At 46.6% G+C, this 21,112-nt stretch overlaps 1 protein-coding gene across 2 annotated transcripts in view; it reads left to right on the top strand.

Moving 5' to 3' along the window:
- The window catches only part of LOC144496979 (zinc-binding protein A33-like), an 18,377-nt gene extending 11,742 nt beyond the window's left edge, over positions 1 to 6,635 (top strand). The window contains exons 6-7 of one of the 2 annotated variants that reach the window (XR_013498491.1): positions 4,769 to 5,800; positions 6,150 to 6,632. Coding sequence is in view for 1 of the 2 variants with exons in the window: in XM_078217640.1 (XP_078073766.1) it covers positions 4,769 to 5,259 (491 nt within the window). In the remaining variant the exon portion in view is untranslated. Of the gene's footprint in view, positions 1 to 4,768 lie in introns of both variants that reach the window. The other variant, XM_078217640.1, reaches the window with a different exon arrangement.
- The last annotated feature ends 14,477 nt before the right edge of the window (positions 6,636 to 21,112 follow it).

Genomic DNA, 21,112 nt, shown 5'->3' with positions numbered 1-21,112 from the left:
CAGTCGATGATCTGTCTGGCAGGCATCAGTCCCCCACATGGATCGAGTGACACAGACATCACTTCGGTCTTTGACTGGAACAACGACGTAATCCAGGAAGAGATAGTGCTTTGATCTTTGATACTTTCATGTGGTTTGTATTTGTCTTATTGACGGAAGTGGGTGTTTGTTTATAAGGAGTCGGTGGTAGCCATGATGTGGAGATGCTGGCGCTGGACTGAGATGGGCACAGTAAGAAGTCTCACAACACCAAGTTAAATTTCAACAGATTTATTTGGTATCACGAGCTTTCGGAGCACTGCTCCTTCCTCAGTGACTCACCTGATGAAGGGGCATTGCTCTGAAAACTCGTGATACCAAATAAATCTTTTGGACTTTAACCTGGTGTTGTGAGACTTCTTCCTGTTTCTAAGGATGCCATGCTGAGTGAACTTTGTTGGCAGGAGGGCACCGAGATGCCAGGAGGAAAGGGTGGACTTCTCGCTATTTTTCCCACTGGATTCTCTCCAGAAATTGGAGTCATGGCCAACACTGGCAATTAAGTTGCCCCGGGAGAATGGTTATTTTCTTTCTCTGGGCTGGCAGGTCAGAATAGAACTTTTTCTGAACATCTGCACTGGGGCCTTTGTGCCGATGACCCTGGTAGATTGGTTATGGTTGAGCTCTGGATGGAATTTCATGGATACAATTGAGGAATTTTGGTTGAGTATCCCACATCCAATTCCCAGTGGCAGAACCAGCTCCATTGATATTCGAGTCACTGTCAGCCTGACCTCTCCAGCAGAAGGTATATTCCCAGTTTGTTCCTTCAGGTGTCTCTCCCCAGGGAGGTGGGTCTCACCGAGGGCACCGAGGTCAATTTCAAGACTTGACAGCTCATTGCACCTCTTCTTTCTGGTCAGTCATGCTTGAGATTGTCTTCCAGTGTTGCAACGTCCCGAGTTTTCTTTCTGTGAGAGTGAAGATGGGGTCCAGCAGGGTTTACTTCCCCAACAGGAAGTGGGACAGGCCATTTTGAGGGCACCCTTTCTGACCCCCCCTCACCATCTGAGGCAAGCAGAGGCTATCTTCTGGAGTGCTCAGTAACCGCAGCTGCTGTCCAAAGGCAGCTCAGTCCCAATACAGGTGTCCAGTGACCTTCATGCGCGTGTATCTTGTGTTCTTGACTCGGGGGGACTCCTGGGTTCACTGCCCCGACCCCATTAATTTGCCAATTCCCCTTCCCCACAGGACATGACAAATGGACCCTGGTAGAAAGCGACTCTGCCTTTGATGCACACGGGGAGGTCTTGTGTCACCGTCACAAGATCTTCATGGGTTGGTGGTCAGAATTTGGTGATGTGTCAAACCACAATGACTGGGACCGTCTTCAGCCCCCTCCCAGCCATGGCAGTCCCAGAGCTGCAGAGTCTTCCTTTGTTCTGGCATTGTGGGCTCTTTGGACTGCACTTTGTGTGGCACCTCCCCCCCTCCCCCCCAACTGACCTTGCTGCCATGGGTGCCCATGGGGGTGGTGGGGGCAAAGAACTCCTGATGATGTTGCTGAAAGTAGAGTCACAGCACACAGCCTCTCCAAGCCGACAGGGTGACAATCCACAGAGGGATGTGAGAATGAGGGCGGCAGAATGTCTTAATTTGACACCCAGACATTCAGACCTTGCAAATGGGCCTCTCTGGACAGTGATGAGATTGAGACGCTGTATTTACTGTACACACTGGAGCAGGCTGGAGGGGCTGAATGGCCTCGTGTGCTGCTCTTTGTTTGTATGATTCGTAGGGAAAATATGTAAGCAGAGAGATGAGGTGAAATGTTTTCTCTCAGAAGATCGTGAATCTTTGAAACTCTGTTCCGATAAAGATAGCAGAAGCCGCGACTTTGAGTATTTGTAAAGCACAGGTGTGGGAAATGAGCCCGGTCAGGTCGTCAAAGTTTCGGTAGGGGAACATGTGGCAAATAGTGACCACAACTCTGTTAACTTTAGGATAGTAATGGACAAGGATGAGTGCTGTCCTACGGGCAGGGTGCTAAATTGGGGGAAGGCTGACTATAGCCGGATTAGGCAGGAATTGGTGGATGTTAATTGGGAGAGGATGTTCGAGGGTAAGTCCGCGTCTGGCATGTGGGAGTCTTTTAAGGAACTATTGATAAGGCTGCAGGATAGGCATGTGCCTGTAAAAAGGAAAGATAGGAAAGGTAGGATTCGAGAGCCGTGGATAACCAGGGAAATTGAGGATCTGATTAAAATGAAAAGGGAGGCGTACGTTAAGTCCAGGCAACTGAAAACAGATGGAGCTCTGGAGGAATACAGAGAGAGTAGGAAAGATCTCAAACGGGGAGTTAGAAGGGCAAAAAGAGGTCACGAGATGTTCTTGGCAGGAAGGATTTTAGGAGAATCCTAAGGCATTCTATTCATACGTTAGGAACAAAAGAGTTGTCAGGGAGAAAATCGGACCTCTCAGGGACAAAGGAGGGGAATTATGCTTAGAACCCAAGGGAAGAGGGGAGATCCTAAATTAATACTTTGCATCGGTATTCACGAAGGAGAGGGGCGTGTTAACCAGGAGTGTCTCGGAGGGAGGTGTTGACCCGTTAGAGAAAATCTCCATTACAAGAGAGGAAGTGTTAGGTTTTTTAGGGAACATTAAAACTGACAAAGCCCCAGGGCCTGATGGCATCTATCCTCGACTGCTCAGGGAGACGAGAGGTGAAATTGCTGGGCCTCTGACGGAAATCTTTGTCGCTTCTTTGGACACGGGTGAGGTCCCTGAGGATTGGAGGATAGCGAATGTGGTCCCGTTGTTTAAGAAGGGTAGCAGGGATAACCCAGGAAATTATAGGCCGGTGAGCTTGACGTCCGTGGTAGGGAAGTTGTTGGAGAGGATTCTTAGAGACAGGATGTATGTGCATTTAGAACGGAACAATCTCATTAGTGACAGACAGCATAGTTTTGTAAGAGGGAGGTCGTGCCTTACAAATTTGGTGGAGTTTTTTGAGGAAGTGACAAAAACGGTTGACGAAGGAAGGGCCGTGGATGTCGTCTATATGGATTTCAGTAATGCATTTGACAAAGTCCCACATGGCAGGTTGGTTAAGAAGGTTAAGGCTCATGGGATACAAGGAGAAGTGGCGAGATGGGTGGAGAACTGGCTTGGCCATAGGAGACAGAGGGTAGTGGTCGAAGGGTCTTTTTCCGGCTGGAGGTCTGTGACCAGTGGTGTTCCGCAGGGCTCTGTACTGGGACCTCTGCTATTTGTGATATATATAAATGATTTGGAAGAAGGTGTAATCAGCAAGTTTGCGGATGACACGAAGATGGCTGGAATTGCGGATAGCGAAGAGCATTGTCGGGCAATACAGCAGGATATAGATAGGCTGGAAAATTGGGCGGAGAGGTGGCAGATGGAATTTAATCCGGATAAATGCGAAGTGATGCATTTTGGAAGAAATAATGTAGGGAGGAGTTATACAATAAATGGCAGAGTCATCAGGAGTATAGAAACACAGAGGGACCTAGGTGTGCAAGTCCACAAATCCTTGAAGGTGGCAACACAGGTGGAGAAGGTGGTGAAGAAGGCATATGGTATGCTTGCCTTTATAGGACGGGGTATAGAGTATAAAAGCTGGAGTCTGATGATGCAGCTGTATAGAACGCTGGTTAGGCCACATTTGGAGTACTGCATCCAGTTCTGGTCGCCGCACTACCAGAAGGACGTGGAGGCATTGGAGAGAGTGCAGAGAAGGTTTACCAGGATGTTGCCTGGTATGGAGGGTCTTAGCTATGAGGAGAGATTGGGTAGACTGGGGTTGTTCTCCTTGGAAAGACGGAGAATGAGGGGAGATCTAATAGAGGTGTACAAGATTATGAAGGGTATAGATAGGGTGAACAGTGGGAAGCTTTTTCCCAGGTCGGAGGTGACGATCACGAGGGGTCACGGGCTCAAGCTGAGAGGGGCGAAGTATAACTCAGACATCAGAGGGACGTTTTTTACACAGAGGGTGGTGGGGGCCTGGAATGCGCTGCCAAGTAGGGTGGTGGAGGCAGGCACGCTGACATCGTTTAAGACTTACCTGGATAGTCACATGAGCAGCCTGGGAATGGAGGGATACAAACGATTGGTCTCGTTGGACCAAGGAGCGGCACAGGCTTGGAGGGCCGAAGGGCCTGTTTCCTGTGCTGTACTGTTCTTTGTTCTTTGTTCTTTGTGTGTAAAATCTTGGTAAGCAAGAGCGTGAGAGATTATTGTAGAACCCTTATAGTGCAGAAAGGCTATTCGGCCCATCGAGTCGGCACTGACTCTGAATATCTCCCCCGCCCCATCCCGTAACCCCACACATTTTCCAGGGCCAATCCTTCTAACCTACGCACCTTGGGACACTAAGGGGAAATTTACCACGGACAATCCACCGACCCACACCTTTAACTGTGGAAGAAGGCAGGATGCAGGTTTGATCAACCATGCTCTTATTAACTGGAGGAGCAGGCTTGATGGACTGACTGACCCACTGCTGCTCCTTGTGTGCTTTGTACGGCAATGTATCTAACAGTTCACTGTCATCAGTCAGTAATATTCAATGCTGCAGCAACTATGGACTGGGGGTTTGGAGTGTGATGGTGGGGAGGGGAGGTGGAGCGTGATGGTGGGGAGGGGAGGGGGGGGCGGAGGGTGATGGTGGGGAGGGCGGGTCCAGTTACACAGACATCAGACTTTCATCTGTATCCATCCACTGTGTAAAATATTTACCCGGATGTTTTTTTTATTTCCCCAGTCTCAGCCTCCCCCACCTTGGTCTCGAACACAGAGCGTCGTCAGCTCGTCCTGTCTGAGCAGCGGAGCAGTGTGAAAATCAGTACGACCATGCTGGTTTCTAATAACCTGGAGAGGTTCAGTGAGACTCTTTGTTCCCTGGGGGCGCAGGGACACACGTCAGGGAGACATTACTGGGAGGTGGAGGTCGGGGACAAGACTGACTGGGAGGTGGGTGTGGCCAGAGAGTCAGGCAATAGGAAGGCGGATCTCACACTGGGCCCCGAACATGATTACTGGGCGCTGCGTCTGAGAAACGGGGATGGATACGGAGCTCTGGAAAGCCCGTTAGTCCCCCTGACCCCCAGAGTGAATCCCAGGAACATCGGAGTTTTCCTGGACTATGAGGGGGGACAGGTGAGCTTTTACGATGCTGATGATATGTCCGTTCTCCACACTTTCACTGACACCTTCACTGAGAAACTCTTCCCTTATTTCAGGTCTGCATTATAAAAAGAGGATTCCGAGAGCAGCTCCAATTAAACATGCGACATTTAGGAGCGTAGATTCCGAAACAGTGAAGGAAATGCTGTCGATATTAAACCCCCATGTGAGGAGGGAAGGGATTGGTGGGCAGGACGGGGGCAGAATGGAGGGGGTGGGACAGTTAAAATGAAAAGGTCATGAATTGTGACCCCAGCCCATCGTGTGTGCACGTGTTACCATTCTGGTGGGGGTCAGTTAGGGGTTTGTCTGGGTTTCATTCCCACATTGTCATTGTGAACAGAGTGAAATTTATCAATGTCCAACTGGGCTTCCCAGGACCCCAAAATCTCCCAGAAACTGACAGCTTCCTGTGGTTTTCAGCTCAAAGATCTTTGATCGGAACTGACACATATTGTTGGGAGTTTCAAAATCAATAGTTTCAGTGTGACAATCATTTTGTAGTTTGAATTAATCTGTTATTGAGCATTTTGTGATGAATTCACAAAAATCATTTTTAAAAAAGCACTAATGGAAACCAGCCAGATGTATTAAATAGACAGACTTAATTGTGAGACAATTAAAGAATAAGTAATTCATTAATCAATGTAGTTGTAAAGCTGGTAATGTAATCTGGAACACAAAAAGGTTATAACTTTTATAATTATAAACACATTATATCATTAATACTTGAGTTAATACAAATTCTTCAAATATGATGAGAATTATAAGATGTTGCCTTCCAGACAGATTAAAAAGTTATCATCAACTTGTTAACCTTGTCAGAGGGAATGATTTCGCTCCTCTTCAAGATGTCTCTATAATAAGTAAGAAGTCTCACAACACCAGGTTAAAGTCCAACAGGTTTATTTGGTAGCAAAACCAAATAAACCTGTTGGACTTTAACCTGGTGTTGTGAGACTTCTTACTGTGTTTACCCCAGTCCAACACCGGCATCTCCACTTCATGTCTATAATAAGTGACAGACAGTTATGTTAACCAATTATTGTTCGACACTTGGGCTAAATCAAGACAAGAGATAAAGCTTAAGAGATTCTTAAAGTTGAGACAATGTGTGTAATTAACTAAAACAAACCCAATGAGGCAGACTCTGATTTCATTATTGACAATAGACCCAATTGGCTATTTTTCAACAAGTGGCTAAGGTGAGCTTTCAATGTTGTTAAGGTATAAAAAGGTGTCTTGACAAGTGCTTGGTGTGGGGTTCCTTTTACTTGTTATCCGTGTTTTTGGAGCCATCACTTCACTTCCTGGTCTGAGCAGAGTGATGTCTGTCCAGTTTTCAAAGTTAAGCTTTCTGCTCTGACTGAATTACTGTTAATTGACACTGAATCTTTCTGATTTGTTACCTATTTATTGTTAATAAACTTTCTGAATTCACCATTTAAAGTGCTCTGTCTTGCCATGTGGTTATGTCTGTAGATTTAGAATTATTTTAAAGTTTAAAGTTTATTAGTGTCACAGATAGGCTTACCTTAACACTATAATGAAGTTACTGTGAAAATCCCCCAGTCGCCACACTCCTGCGCCTGTTTGGGTACACTGAGGGAGAATTTAGCATGGCCAATGCACCTAACCAGCACATCTTTCAGACTGTGGGAGGAAACTGGAGCACCCGGAGGAAACCCACGGGTTCGATTCCCAGCTTGGGTCACTATCTGTGTGGAGTTTGCATGTTCTCCCCGTGTGCGTGTGGGTGCCCTCCAGGTGCTACGGTTTCCTCCCACAGTCCAGAGATGTGCAGTTTAGGTGGATTGGCCATGGCAAATTGTCCCTTAAAGTCCTAAGCTGTGTAGTTTAGGGGGATTAATGGGATAAATATGAGGGGTTACAGGGATAGGGCCTGGGTAAGATGCTCTGTTGGAGCGTCAGTGCAGGCTTGAAGGGCCAAATGGCCTCTTTCTGCACTGTAGGGATTCTATGAATCTGTCCAAGTGTAAGGAGATTTTTCCTAATGTTGATTCTGTCGATGGGAACAGTTTCTCCCAATTTACTCTATCTGGACTCCCCATGATTTTGAATACATCTAATAAATCTCCTTTCAACTATCTCTTCTCCAAGGAGAACAGTGCCAGCTTCACCGATCTATCCACATAACTGAACTCTCTCATCCTCAGAAACAATCTCGTAATCATTTGCTGCATCCTTTCAAAAACATTCACATTCTTCCCGATCAGGCTGAGCCAGTGTTTTATAAATGTTTATAACTGACTTGCTTTTGTACTCTGTGCCCTATTTATAAAGCTCAGGATTCAATGTAATTTATTAACTGGAACTTGTCCTGCCACTTTCAACGATTGATGCAAAATACACCCAGCTCTCTCTGCTCCTGCATTTCCTTTAGAATTGTAACCTTTATTTTGCGTCACATCTCCTCATTCTTCTGACCAAAATGTGTCACTTCCCATTGATCTACATTAGACTTCATCTGCCACATGTCTGCCCATTCCACCAGCCTCTCTACATCCTCTTGAAGTCCATCACTATTCTCCTCACCGTGCACAATACTTCCAAATCTTGCATCAGTTTCACATTTTGAAATTGTATCCATTACACCCAGGCCCAGGAAAAGCAGTGTTCCCTCCATGCACCATCCCCCAGTCAGAAATAAGGAAAATTTTCTGCAACACATGTCTTAATAAACTTGAATTTAAAACATAAACTGTTGAGTAATGAAATTCCAGCTTTGCTAAAGACTAATGATGAAAAATACCACATGGTTCAAAGTAAAATGCCTAAAAAGCAGAATGTTACTGACTTTTGGGGATTAAAATTGTTCCGCTCTGAGTCACTCACCATCCTGACTTGGAAATATGTCACCCGTTCCTTCAACGTCACTGGGGCAAAATCCTGGAACTTCCTCCCGAACAGCACTGTGGGTGTACCTACAAATCAAGGATTGCAGCGGTTCAAGAAGGCAGCTCGCGACAACCTTCTGAAGGGTAATTAAGGAAGGACAATAAATGCTGGCCTAGCCAGTGTTGCGACATCCTGTGAAGTAATAAAAACATATCAGAGGAAAACAATGGTAAGAGTAGATGAGGAGATGATATGGCTAATGCATTTTCCAAGAGCACCACACCTCAAAATTACTGGCTATATCACTGATGGAGTCCCTCACAAATCACCAGCAGCAATGACCTCCATCCTCACCCCCTCCAGTGACTCCTTCACCAAGATGGCGGAGTCTCACATGGGCAGCATGAATAATCAGCAGGGAGCGTGAAGTGGGTGTTGCCACAGCAACCCAGGATGCTTGGCAGGCCAGTTGGTTGGTTGGATGGCTGGTGTGGATCAGGTTGGTGCCAACCGCACAGTTTTTATCCTCAGTTTTCCTGGGGCGGTCAGGACCTCTGGCTCCTTGCGCCTTCCTGTGATGGAGATCGTAACAATGGGGTCAGACTTACAGTCAGAGAGCTCAAGAAGGAGAGAAAAGAAGTTAAATAAAACATTGGAAATGTAAAGAGGGCCTGAAAAAAGAATTATCAAGCAACGGACAAAAAATTGTGAAATACACTCAAACACATGAATACTTAAAAAATGGATAGGGTTACTAAAAGATGCAAGAGAGACACCCAGAGGTAACAGTGCAACAGCAGAATTAATATTTATTTTCTGAAAATCAGCAGAGTTTGAGGCAGTGGGATTAGTTTGGGATAGATGCAGGGATATGGAGAGAGCACAGGGCAGCAGGATTATGTGGAGAGAGTGGGATTAGTTTGGAATTGATACAGAATTGAGAAAAGAGTGGGGCAGTGGGATTTCTTTGTGATCGATACAGCAGCCATCGACCCAGTTTGGGCGGCATGGTGGTTAGCACTGCTGTCTCACAGCGCCAGGGTCTGAGGTTCAATTCCGGCTTCGGGTCACTGTCTGTGTGGAGTTTGCACATTCTCCCCGTGTCTGTGTGGGTTTCCTCGGGTGCTCCGGTTTCCTCCCACACTCCAAAGGTGTGCAGATTTGGTTGATTGTCCATGCTAAATTGCCCCTTCGTGTCAGTGGGATTAGGAGGGGTTATAGGGGTAGGGGCTGGATGGGATTGTGGCCGGTGCAGTCGCAGTGGGCCGAATGGCCTCTTTCTGCACTGTAGGATTCTATGATATCAGGGTATAGGGGAGAATCAGGGCTATGGGGAGAGAATGGGACAATGGATTCATTTGGGATTGATACAGGGCTATGGGGAGAGAGTAGGGCAGTGGATTAATTTGGCATTGATACAGGGCTATGGAGAGAGAGTGGGACAGTGGATTACTTTGGGATTGATATAGAGCTGTAGGGAGAGATTGGGGGAGTGGGATTAGTTTGGGATTGAGACAAGATAATGGAGAGAGCGTAGAACAGTGGGATTATGGGGGGAGTGCAGGGCAGTGATTTTTTTTGGAATTCACATAACCATGGGGAAAGATAAAGCAGTCGGATTAGATTGGGATCGATACAGGACTATGGGAGAGAATGAGGCAATCTGCGTTACGGCAGGGATCTTGGGATATTGTGGATCAATGGGTCCAGTTGGGATTGGTACATGGCTCTGGGAGGGAGCAGGACAGAGAGGAATAATTTGGGATGTATACTGGATTTTGGGAATTGACAGTGAGGCAGTGGGATTAGTTTAAAAACGTTTTCTTGCTGGGATCCCTGGGGAATCTGATGGGTTCACTTGGGGTTGAGGGCAGATTTACACAGATTCCTGATGTGCATTTTACTGTCATGATGTGGAGATGCCGGCGTTGGACTGGGGTAAACACAGTAAGAGTTTTAACAACACCAGGTTAAAGTCCAACAGGTTTATTTGGTAGCAAATGCCATTAGCTTTCGGAGCGCTGCTCCTTCGTCAGATGGAGTGGAAATCTGCTCTCAAACAGGGCACAGAGACACAAAATCAAGTTACAGAATACTGATTAGAATGCGAATCTCTGCAGCCAACCAGGTCTTAAAGATACAGACAATGTGAGTGGAGGGAGCATTAAGCACAGGTTAAAGAGACGTGTATTGTCTCCAGACAGGACAGCCTGCAAGTCCAGGAGGCAAGCTGTGGGGGTTACTGATAGTGTGACATAAACCCAAGATCTTCGGGTAAGCATTCTCCAAGGCGGCCTTCACGACACACGACAGCGCAGAGTCGCTGAGCAGAAACTGATAGCCACGTTCCGCACACATGAGAACGGCTTAAACCGGGATCTTGGGTTTATGTCACACTGTCAGTAACCCCCACAGCTTGCCTCCTGGACTTGCAGAATCTCACTGGCTGTCCTATCTGGAGACAATGCACATCTCTTTAATCTGAGCTTAATGCTCCCTCCACTCACATTGTCTGTATCTTTAAGACCTGGTTGGCTGCAGAGATTCGCATTCTAATAAGTATTCTGTGACTTGATTTTGTGTCTCTGTCTGCCCTGTTTGAGAGCAGATACAGTAAGAGTTTTAACAACACCAGGTTAAAGTCCAACAGGTTTATTTGGTAGCAAATGCCATTAGCTTTCGGAGCGCTGCTCCTTCGTCAGGTGGAGTGGAAATCTGCTCCATCGAGACCGAGCTCCCTCAGCCTATCCTCATAAGGCATGCCACTCAATCCAGGCAACATCCTTGTAAATCTCCTCTGCACCCTTTCAATCTTTTCCACATCCTTCCTATAGTGAGGCGACCAGAACTGAGCACAGTACTCCAAGTGGGGTCTGACGAGGGTCTTATATAGCTGCATCATTATCCCCGGACTCCTAAACTCAATTCCTCGATTGATAAAGGCCAGCACACCATACGCCTTCTCAACCACCTCCTCCACGATTTCAGAGTCCTATGGAACCGGACCCCAAGATCCTTCTGATCCTCTACCGTAGACTGAGTCTTTCCCTTTATATTGTACTCCTTCATCCCATTTGTCCTACCAAAATGGACCGCGACACATTTATCTGGGTTGAAGTCCATCTGCCACTTGTCCGCACAGTCTTGCATCCTATCTATGTCCTTCTGTAACTTCTGACATCCCTCCAGACTATCCACAACCCCACCAACCTTCGTGTCGTCGGCAAACTTACCAACCCATCCCTCCACTTCCTCATCCAGGTCATTTATGAAAATGACAAACAGCAAGGGTCCCAGAACAGATCCCTGAGGCGCACCACTGGTGCCCGACCTCCATTTAGAAAAAGACCCATCTATACCCACTCTCTGCCTCCTTTGGGCAAGCCAGTTCTGGATCCACCAGGCAGCAGCCCCTTGGATCCCATGCCCTCTCACTTTTTCTTGAAGCCTTGCATGGGGTACCTTATCGAACGCCTTGCTAAAATCCATATAAACCACATCTACCGCCTTCCCTTCGTCAATGTGTTTCGTCACATTTTCGAAGAACTCCACCAGGCTCGTAAGGCACGATCTGCCTTTAACAAAGCCATGCTAAGTATTCTTGAGCACACTAAACCTCTCTAAATGCTCATATATCCTGTCCCTCAGGATATTCTCCATCAGTTTACCAACCACTGAGGTTAGACTCACCGGTCGGTAATTTCCTGGGCTATCCCTATTCCCCTTCTTGAAAAGAGGAACCACATCCTCCAATCCTCCGGCACCTCTCCCGTCTCCATCGACGACGCAAAGACCTTATGAACTTAGCAAAGATGTTATGAACTTATGCACTTCCAACCCAACTGTCACAGTTTTAGTCTGTGCCTATGTGTAGCGGGACCAGTGAATTCTCAAAATCAGAAAAGAGTCAAACAAGACGTGCTGGTTAGGTACACTGCCCATGCCAAATTCTCTCTCAGTGTACTTAAACAGGTGCTGGAGTGTGGCGACTAGGGGATCTTCACAGTAACTTCATTGTAGTGTTAATGTACGCCTACTTGTGACACTAATAAATAAACTTCAAACCATTACTATATAATCAACAATGTCTAAACTATCAAATCCATTCATATATTCTATACACCATGAAGCTGTTGTTGGTTTGAAGCTATACCTGGTCTGATTCAATACCTTTCACTCTGCCGGTTATAAAGTGCTCGTGCCACATGTTAACACCTCTCCCTGAACACCTCTCCTCACAGTTTGTGATATAACAGCAGACATTACAATGGATCACGCTGAGATCTGATTCCATTTTTAGGACCAGCTGAAATTATCCTTGGATTCCATGGAGAAGGAAAAGCAAAATCAAAGTGAATTCAAACAGCAGCAGCAGAGGGAGATTTCAGAACTGGAGGTGAGTATGACTCCAGCTCCCTTTCAACACTGCAACCCTTTAACAACCCGCTGTTTAAACAATCTCTCTCACTGTCATAGCAACTCACTGGATCCCTGGAGCAAGACATCTCCACACAATTTGCTCAAATCCATCGATATCTTGAAGACAAAGAGAAACATGTAATCGAAGGGCTGAGGAGACAAAAGGAGGAAGATCTGCGACCAATGGAGGAGAATCTGAGAAGAATTGAAGTGGAACTGACTTCACTTGAGGGGAAAATATTGAACCTTTGTGTCGACATCGAGCAGCAAGACAGTGTCTCCTTTCTCAAGGTGACCCTTTATAATCCAATCCCCAAACTGTTGGTGTGATTGTAAACAGCATTTTATAATAGCTGGCTGCAGAGTAACTGGAACCAGAATGAAAGGATCTCGAACAGGATTGGGAGAGAAGAGATGGGTGACCTGAAAGCAGGGGTGGACATAGAGACCTGTGAGGAACATTGAGACAGCAATCAGAAATCTTTCATACTGGGGAAGTTGAGGGAGGGGAGGGCTGGGAGGAACCAGTCCCAATGGGGACAAAGCAGACCATAGAAGGTCATCAGCAGCGAGTTCCACACATAGGTGGGTGGAAATCCCACTTAGGGTCAATTGTGAGTCAGTTTTATAGTCTGCCTGATTTTCCTTTCATATCAATGGACTTGGTGAGGTGATAGGGTAGTGGTATTGTCATTGGACTCGTAATCCAGAGACCCAGAGTAATGTTCTGCTGACCTGTGTTCGAATCCCACCATGTTGATGAATTCAATAAAAGTCTGGAATGAAAAGTCTTATGTTAACCATGAAACAACTGTCATAGAACCCATTGGCTCACTGAATGTTGACTCTTAAATACTCTCTGAAATGACTGAGCGAGCCATTCAGTTCATGGACAATTGGTGATGGGCAATAAATGCTGGCCCAGCCGGCGACGCCCACATCCCCCGAATAAATAAAAAGAAACTCTCAAACCCACACACAGGACAGAGAAATGTGTGACCATTTGTACATTCATTTCACCTTGACTAACAAGCTGAGAAAGTGATAGTAACTTCAATTGAATCTTGGTTCAATCACACAATGTTCTGGTCTCCCCATTTTAAGAACAATATAGAGTCAGTGGATGTGAGGTAACAATCTCAGGAAATACTGAAGAGTGTTCACTTCTGAACACTCACGATGCTACACAAATATCCCATCCTCAGTGATGGAGGATCCCAGCACATCAGTGTAAAAGATAAGGCTGAAGCATTCGTAGCCATATTCAGCCAGATGTGCCGAGTGGATGAAATATCTCGGCCTCCTCTGGATGTTTCCAGCAGTAAGAAATTGAACAACACCAGGTTAAAGTCCAACAGGTTTATTTGGTAGCAAAAGCCACATCCTTTCGGAGCTCTAAGCTCCTTCTTCAGGTGAGTGGGAGTTCTGATCACAAACAGGGCAGATAAAGACACAAACTCAATTTACAGAATAATGGTTAGAATGCGAATACTTACAGCTACTCAAGTCTTGTTGGGGAGCACTTCAGCAGTCATGGGCATTCGGCCTCTGATATTCGGGTAAGCGTTCTCCAAGGCGGCCTTCACGACACACGACGGTGCAGAGTCGCTGAGCAGAAACTGATAGCCAAGTTCCACACACATGAGGACGGCCTCAACTGGAATATGGGGTTCATGTCAGACTATCTGTAATCCCCACACTTGCCTGGACCTGCAGAGTTTCACTGGCTGTCCTGTCTGGAGACAATACACATCTCTTTAACCTGTCTTAATGCTCTCTCCACTCACATTGTTTGTATCTTAAAGACTTGATTAGCTGTAAGTATTCGCATTCCAACCCTTATTCTGTAAATTGAGTTTGTGTCTTTATGTGCCCTGTTTGTGAACAGAATTCCCACTCACCTGAAGAAAGGGCTTAAGGCTCCGAAAGCTTGTGTGGCTTTTGCTACCAAATAAACCTGTTGGACTTGAACCTGCTGTTGTTAAACGTCTTACTGTGCTTACCCCAGTCCAACGCCGGCATCTCCACATCATGTTTCTAGCATCACAGACGCCAGTCTTCAGCCAACTCGATTCGCTCCACTTGATATCAAAAATGGCTAAAAGTGAATGGCTAAAACTGAAAAGGCTCTGGGCCCTGACAGTATTCCAGCAATAGATCCTTCAGAATAGCCACAACTCTAACCAGGCTGTTCCAGTATAACTGCAACTCTGGTGTCTCGCTGACAATGTGCAAAATTGCCCAGATATGTCCTGTCCTGAAAAGCAGGTGAAATCCAATCTGTGCTGCTCTGAGTTGGGGACAGTGATGTTACCCCTAAATACAGCATATCTTCCAAGGAGAGACAGCAGCCAGTGGAGCAGCTCCTGGACTCTTCCACACAGCTCCAGGGCAACATGTGGCTCAACATCACCTTCCTGACCTGCAATCTACCAGCTAGGACAAGGGCAGCAGATGCAGGGGAACAGCACCATGTGTAAACTGCCCTCCCACCCACACACCATCCTGACCTGGAACCTTATCCTGCACTGTCCCTGGGTCAGAATCCTGAATCTCCTTTCCTAACTGCACAGTGGATGTACCTACGCCACATTGACTGCTGTTCTCCAGGAATCTGGCTGACCACTGCCTTTTCAAGGGCAATTAGGGATGGGCAAAATCCTTTCCGAGGACGCCCACAATCCCACGAAATCCCATGAAAGAATAAATGAATCAGACGAAGGTGATATTCTTGAGCAAACGGAAGACAAAAATGGTGAAAGATTCACAATAGTTGATGGAGAAAATGTTTCTACTTGTGTGGGAGAGAAGAAAATTAATATTTGGAGATATGCCTGTTTGCAATGGGACTTGCCACTGGCCTTACATCATCACGTGTCCTCTGATGTCCTCCTTGGTTTATAAAACTTGAGGGCAGAAGTCATTTTGTCCAGCACTTGGAACATGGTGTCAGGAGTGGGATTTGAACCCACACCCTTGGAAAGGAACAACTAAGGGCTGTAAAAATAAGCCAGTCGCTAATAATTCGAGTAAGGAATTGTTTACCCAGGGGGTGGATACAATGTGGAGTTTCCCCCACATGCAGTAATTGAGGGAAACAGTTCACTAACCAGAAGTTGGAGAAACACATAAGCAGGAAAGAATTAGAACCTCATGCTGATGGGGTGAGAGAGATGCAGCAGGAGATTTGAGTGGAGTGGAGCACAAACACGAGGATAAACTAATTGGACTGAGAGCAGTGACACTGCTGTTCAGTCCTATGGGTGCTGGTGCTGGGAGCAGTGACATGTTGGGGTTCAGTCCCATGGGTGACACCAATTCAAACACTGAGCAATTAGAGGCTATTTGACTGTGGGGACATCACAATGAGCCTCATTCTGTTCACATCTGAGCTGCTGCAAGTGTCCAGGAGCTGGTACGTTAACTGCTGTCTCCCTGTCAAAGGAATGCTGCATTGAAGTGTCCACAGCTGATAGCAGCAGATGTTGACATGGATAGAAGCTCTTTAGTTACTTGGAAAATAGAGATCAGAAATAAATGTAACTATTAGTGTGCTTTCAAACTCTTCTACAGCTGAGGAAACCCTGTCGACACAATGGGGCAAGGTTGGGCTGGGGGTTGGTAACTGGTGTGGTATCACATGAGTGGAAGCCATGAGTGAAAACTCCACCCAAATCCCTTCACATTTAACTAAAATCGCTGATTCTACATAATTGAAAATTACAATCTAAACAGCAGCGTGTGTATTTATTAAAATGTTTCTGATTCTCTGTCCCACAGGAACTGAAAAGATTGAGAGAAAGGTGAGTATCTAATCCCAACTCACACAGGGTTTTACACTGTGATCACAGTCTGTATCCAGCAGAGAGTGATTAAATGAATCCCATTCACACAGCTACCTGGATAAAGGGGAAGATGAGGAAGATGCAGAGAGAGGTGAAGATGGAGAGATATTGAAGTTTCCAAGAAGGAGATACTTGGGATTTCGAGGCCCGTTACTCTACGCAGTGTGGAAGAAAATGAAAAAGATCATCTCTCCAGGTAAGAAACTCCACAGCTGTGTGTTCACCCTCTGTTTCCTGCCCTCATCACCTCCCCCAGCCCTCTCCCGAAGGTGCTGCCTGTTATTGAGGAGAGATTATTGGGGACCTCACTCGAGGGACTGTTGTTGATGTGGGAACTGAGATTGATCGATTTGGGCATGAGGGAATCAGATTTGACATCCAATCACTCAGACTCTCCATGGACTCACTGGAAAGGATCAGACTGAGAGCCCTGGATAATGGCGTTCCTCTCTGTCCCAGGACTCACTGGACAGGGATCAGACTGAGAGCCCTGGATAATGGTGTTCCTCTCTGTCCCAGGCCTCACTGGACAGGGATCAGACTGACAGCCCTGGATAATGGTGTTCCTCTCTGTCCCAGGACTCACTGGACACGGATCAGACTGAGAGCCCTGGATAATGGTGTTCCTCTCTGTCCCAGGACTCACTGGACAGGGACCAGACTGACAGCCCTGGATAATGGTGTTCCTCTCTGAGCCAGAGAACTGAGCAGTGATCGTATAATATAGGATCAGGACAAGGCCATTTAGCACCCTCAAGCCTGTTTTGCCTTTCAGTGGCTGATTTGTGATCTAACTGTACAAATTGTATCTGCCTCTGTCCCATATCTGTGTACACCTATGTTTAAAAATTACACCACTCTCGGTTTCCAATAGAGAAATGAGTTTTTATCGATTGCCATATAAGACCATGGAGTCGGCCGTTCAGCCCCTCGAACCTGCTCCACCATTCAATAGGATCATGGCTGATCCAACATTCTTCACGTCCACTTTCCTGCCCTTTCCCTGTACACCTTTATTCCCTTACTGATCAAGAATCAATCTGGATCAGCCTTAAATATAAAATCCCTACTCCTACAGTGCAGAAGGAGACCATTCGGCCCATTTAATCTGCACTGACTCTCTAAGGGCATCCCAGCCTATCCCTGTAACCCACGTATTTACCCCAGCTAATTACCCGAACCTAAACATCTTGGGACACTAAGGGAGAATTTAGCATGGCCAATTCACCGAACCTGCACATCTTACCTCTTGGAGGAAACGAGAGCACCCAAAGGAAATCCACGCAGACACAGGGAGAACATGCATACTCCACGCAAGGCTGGAATCGAACCTGGGTCCCTGGTGCTGTGAGGCGGCAGTGCAATCCATTGTGCCAACATACACAAGGACTCTGCTCCCACAGCTCTCTGTGGCAAGGGGTTCCAAAGACTCACAACCCCCTGAGAGAAGAAATTCCTCATCTCAGTCTTAAATTGGTGCCCTTTTATTCTGAGACTATGCCTCTCTGGTCCCAGTCTCTCCCATCAGGGGAAGCAACCTCTCAGCATTTACCTGTCAAACCCCTTAATGAGATCACCTCTCATTCTTCTGAATTCCAAAATACAGAAGTGAGTTCCGAAATTCTGACACATCTCATGTGTAGAAATGTTTCCTAATTCCTAAACGTTTGGGCTGGAATATAACCTGTTTCTGAGGATGTGTCACATTTTAGTGCCATTCTTTTCTTATTATTGTTATTTTCCCTGGGCTGGATTTTTTTTTTGGTGAGTCCCTATCCCTTATTCAATAATATTTTTCCTTGGGATATCTGACTTGCGGATATCTTTGTCTATTGTAAATACTGTACAACATTATTCTGTCTGTCAGCGAGTTCCTTATTTACAGTGCTGCTGATCAACTCCTCCTTCCCGACAGGAAATCTGTTCTTTTTATTCTTTCATGGGATGTGGGTGTCACTGGCAAGGCCGGTGCTTAATACTCATCCTTCATTACCTTGAACTCAGTGGCTTGTTAGTCTATTTCAGAAAACAGTTACGTAGAAAGATAAGAAACATAGAAAAACTACAGCACAAAACAGGCCCTTCAGCCCCACAAGTTGTGCCGAACATATCCTTACCTTCTAGGCCTACCTATAACCCTCCATCCTATTAAGTCCCATGTACTCATCCAGGAGTCTCTTAAAAGACCCTATTGAGTTTGCCTCCGCCACCACTAACGGCAGCCGATTCCACTCGCCCACCACCCTCTGTGTGAAAAACTTCCTCCGGACATTTCCCCTGTACCTATCCCCCAGCACCTTAAACCTGTGTCCTCTCGTAGCAGCCATTTCCACCCTGGGTAAAAGCCTCTGAGAGTCCACCTGATCTATGCCTCTCAACATCTTATATACCTCTATTAGGTCTCCTCTCATCCTACGTCTCTCCAAGGAGAAAAGACCGAGCTCCCTCAGCCTATCCTCATAAGGCATGCCACTCAATCCAGGCAACATCCTTTTAAATCTCCTCTGCACCCTTTCAATCTTTTCCACATCCTTCCTGTAATGAGGCGACCAGAACTGCGCACAGTACTCCGAATGGGGTCTGACGAGGGTCTTATATAACTGCATCATTATCCCCGGACTCCTAAACTCAATCCCTCGATTGATAAAGGCCAGCACACCATATGCCTTCTTAACCACCTCCTCCACCTGCGGGGACGATTTTAGTGTCCTATGGACCCGGATCCCAAGGTCCTTCTGATCCTCTACAGTACTAAGAGTCTTTCCCTTTATATTGTACTCCTTCATCCCATTTGACCTGCCAAAATGGACCACGACGCATTTATCTGGGTTGAAGTCCATCTGCCACTTCTCCGCCCAGTCTTGCATCCTATCTATGTCCCTCTGTAACTTCCGACTTCCCTCCAGACTATCCACAATCCCACCAACCTACGTGTCGTCGGCAAACTTACCAACCCATCCCTCCACTTCCTCATCCAGGTCATTTATGAAAATGACAAACAGCAAGGGTCCCAGAACAGATCCCTGGGGCACACCACTGGTGACCGACCTCCAGTTAGAAAAAGACCCATCTATACCCACTCTCTGCCTCCTTTGGGCAAGCCAGTTCTGGATCCACAGGGCAGCAGCCCCTTGGATCCCATGCCCTCTCACTTTTTCCATAAGCCTTGCATGGGGGACTTTATCGAACGCCTTGCTAAAATCCATACAAACCACATCTACCGCTTTCCCTTCGTCAATGTGTTTCGTCACATTTTCGAAGAACTCCACCAGGCTCGTAAGGCACGATCTGCCTTTGACAAAGTCATGCTGAGTATTCTTGAGCATACTAAACCTCTCTAAATGCTCATATATCCTGTCCCTCAGGATCTTCTCCATCAGCTTACCAACCACGGAGGTTAGACTCACCGGTCGGTAATTTCCTGGGCTATCCCTATTCCCCTTCTTGAAAAGAGGAACCACATCTGCAATCCTCCAATCCTCCGGCACCTCTCCCGTCTCCATCGACGACGCAAAGATCATCTCCAGAGGCTCTGCAATCTCTTCCCTTGCCTCCCACAGTAACCTGGGGTACATCCCATCCGGACCCGGCGACTTATCTATCTTGATGCCATTCAAGATAGGATGCCATTACATCTGTAATGACATGTAGGCCACACAAGGTAAGAATGGCAGATTTTCTTCTCTAAAAGGGCATCAGAACACCGTACCCAGTCTGTAATATCTGTTCACTGTCCACACTGGAGTCTGGGATTATATCTAACCGTACACCGTACCCAGTTTGTAATATCTGTTCACTGTCCACACTGGAGTCTGGGAATATATCTAATTGCACACGGAAGTATTTCCTGATACACAGATTCTGGAATGTGTGCTGAGTGCAGTGTTACTGACCTGAGATTTTAATCTGTGTCCATGCACCTTCCTCTGTCTAAAATGTTTAACATGATCTCTTTTTGAATTCCCCCAGTTCCAGCCTCACTGACCCGGACCCAAACACAGCGCATCATAACCTCATCCTGTCTGAGGAGCTGACCAGTGTGAGGTGCAGTAACCGAGTAGCACAGGTTCCTGATAATCCAGAGAGATTTGACGAAGCTCCATGTGTCCTGGGGTCAGAGGGATTCACATCGGGGAAACATTACTGGGAGGTGGGAGTCGGGGACAAGACTGACTGGGCACTAGGTGTGGCCACAGAGTCAGCCAATAGGAAGGGAAGGATAAAATTGAGTCCAGAAGGTGGTTACTGGGCTGTGCGGCTGAGTAACGGGAATCGATATGTCGCTTTTCACAGCCCACCTGTCCTCCTGACCCCCAGTGTGAATCCCAGGAACATCGGAGTTTTCCTGGACTATGAGTGGGGACAGGTGAGCTTTTACAATGCTGATGATATGTCCGTTCTCCACACTTTCACTGCCACCTTCACTGAGAAACTCTTCCCTTATTTCTTTCCTGGATTATTGAATGAGGATAAAAATGCTGCTCCTCTGAAACTGCAAAAGTGTGAGCAATAAATGTTGGAGATGTGTGCGTTGGGTCAGTGATTGGTGAGTGTTTCTTGCTCTGAGCTCTTGGGCTGTGACCCCACACCGCAATGTGAGTTACTGTGCAGGATGAAGAGGTCCCAGTGTGAACTCTCAGACCCTCACACCGGCTGTCCAACCTGGAACTCTTCATTCCAGCTCATTCCACTGGGAAAGGCTCTGCTGGCCTCCCGGATACAGAATCCATGTTACAAATCCCAGGAATCACACTCGCTGTCAGGAGTATAGGACCCCGTTGCCACATCACACTGGTCAC

Source organism: Mustelus asterias, chromosome 8 (assembly GCF_964213995.1).
Source record: "Mustelus asterias chromosome 8, sMusAst1.hap1.1, whole genome shotgun sequence".
Taxonomy (NCBI): Eukaryota; Metazoa; Chordata; class Chondrichthyes; order Carcharhiniformes; family Triakidae; genus Mustelus; species Mustelus asterias.
The sequence above is the reverse complement of the archived record's forward strand: the minus strand, read 5'-3'. Positions and strand labels throughout refer to the sequence as shown.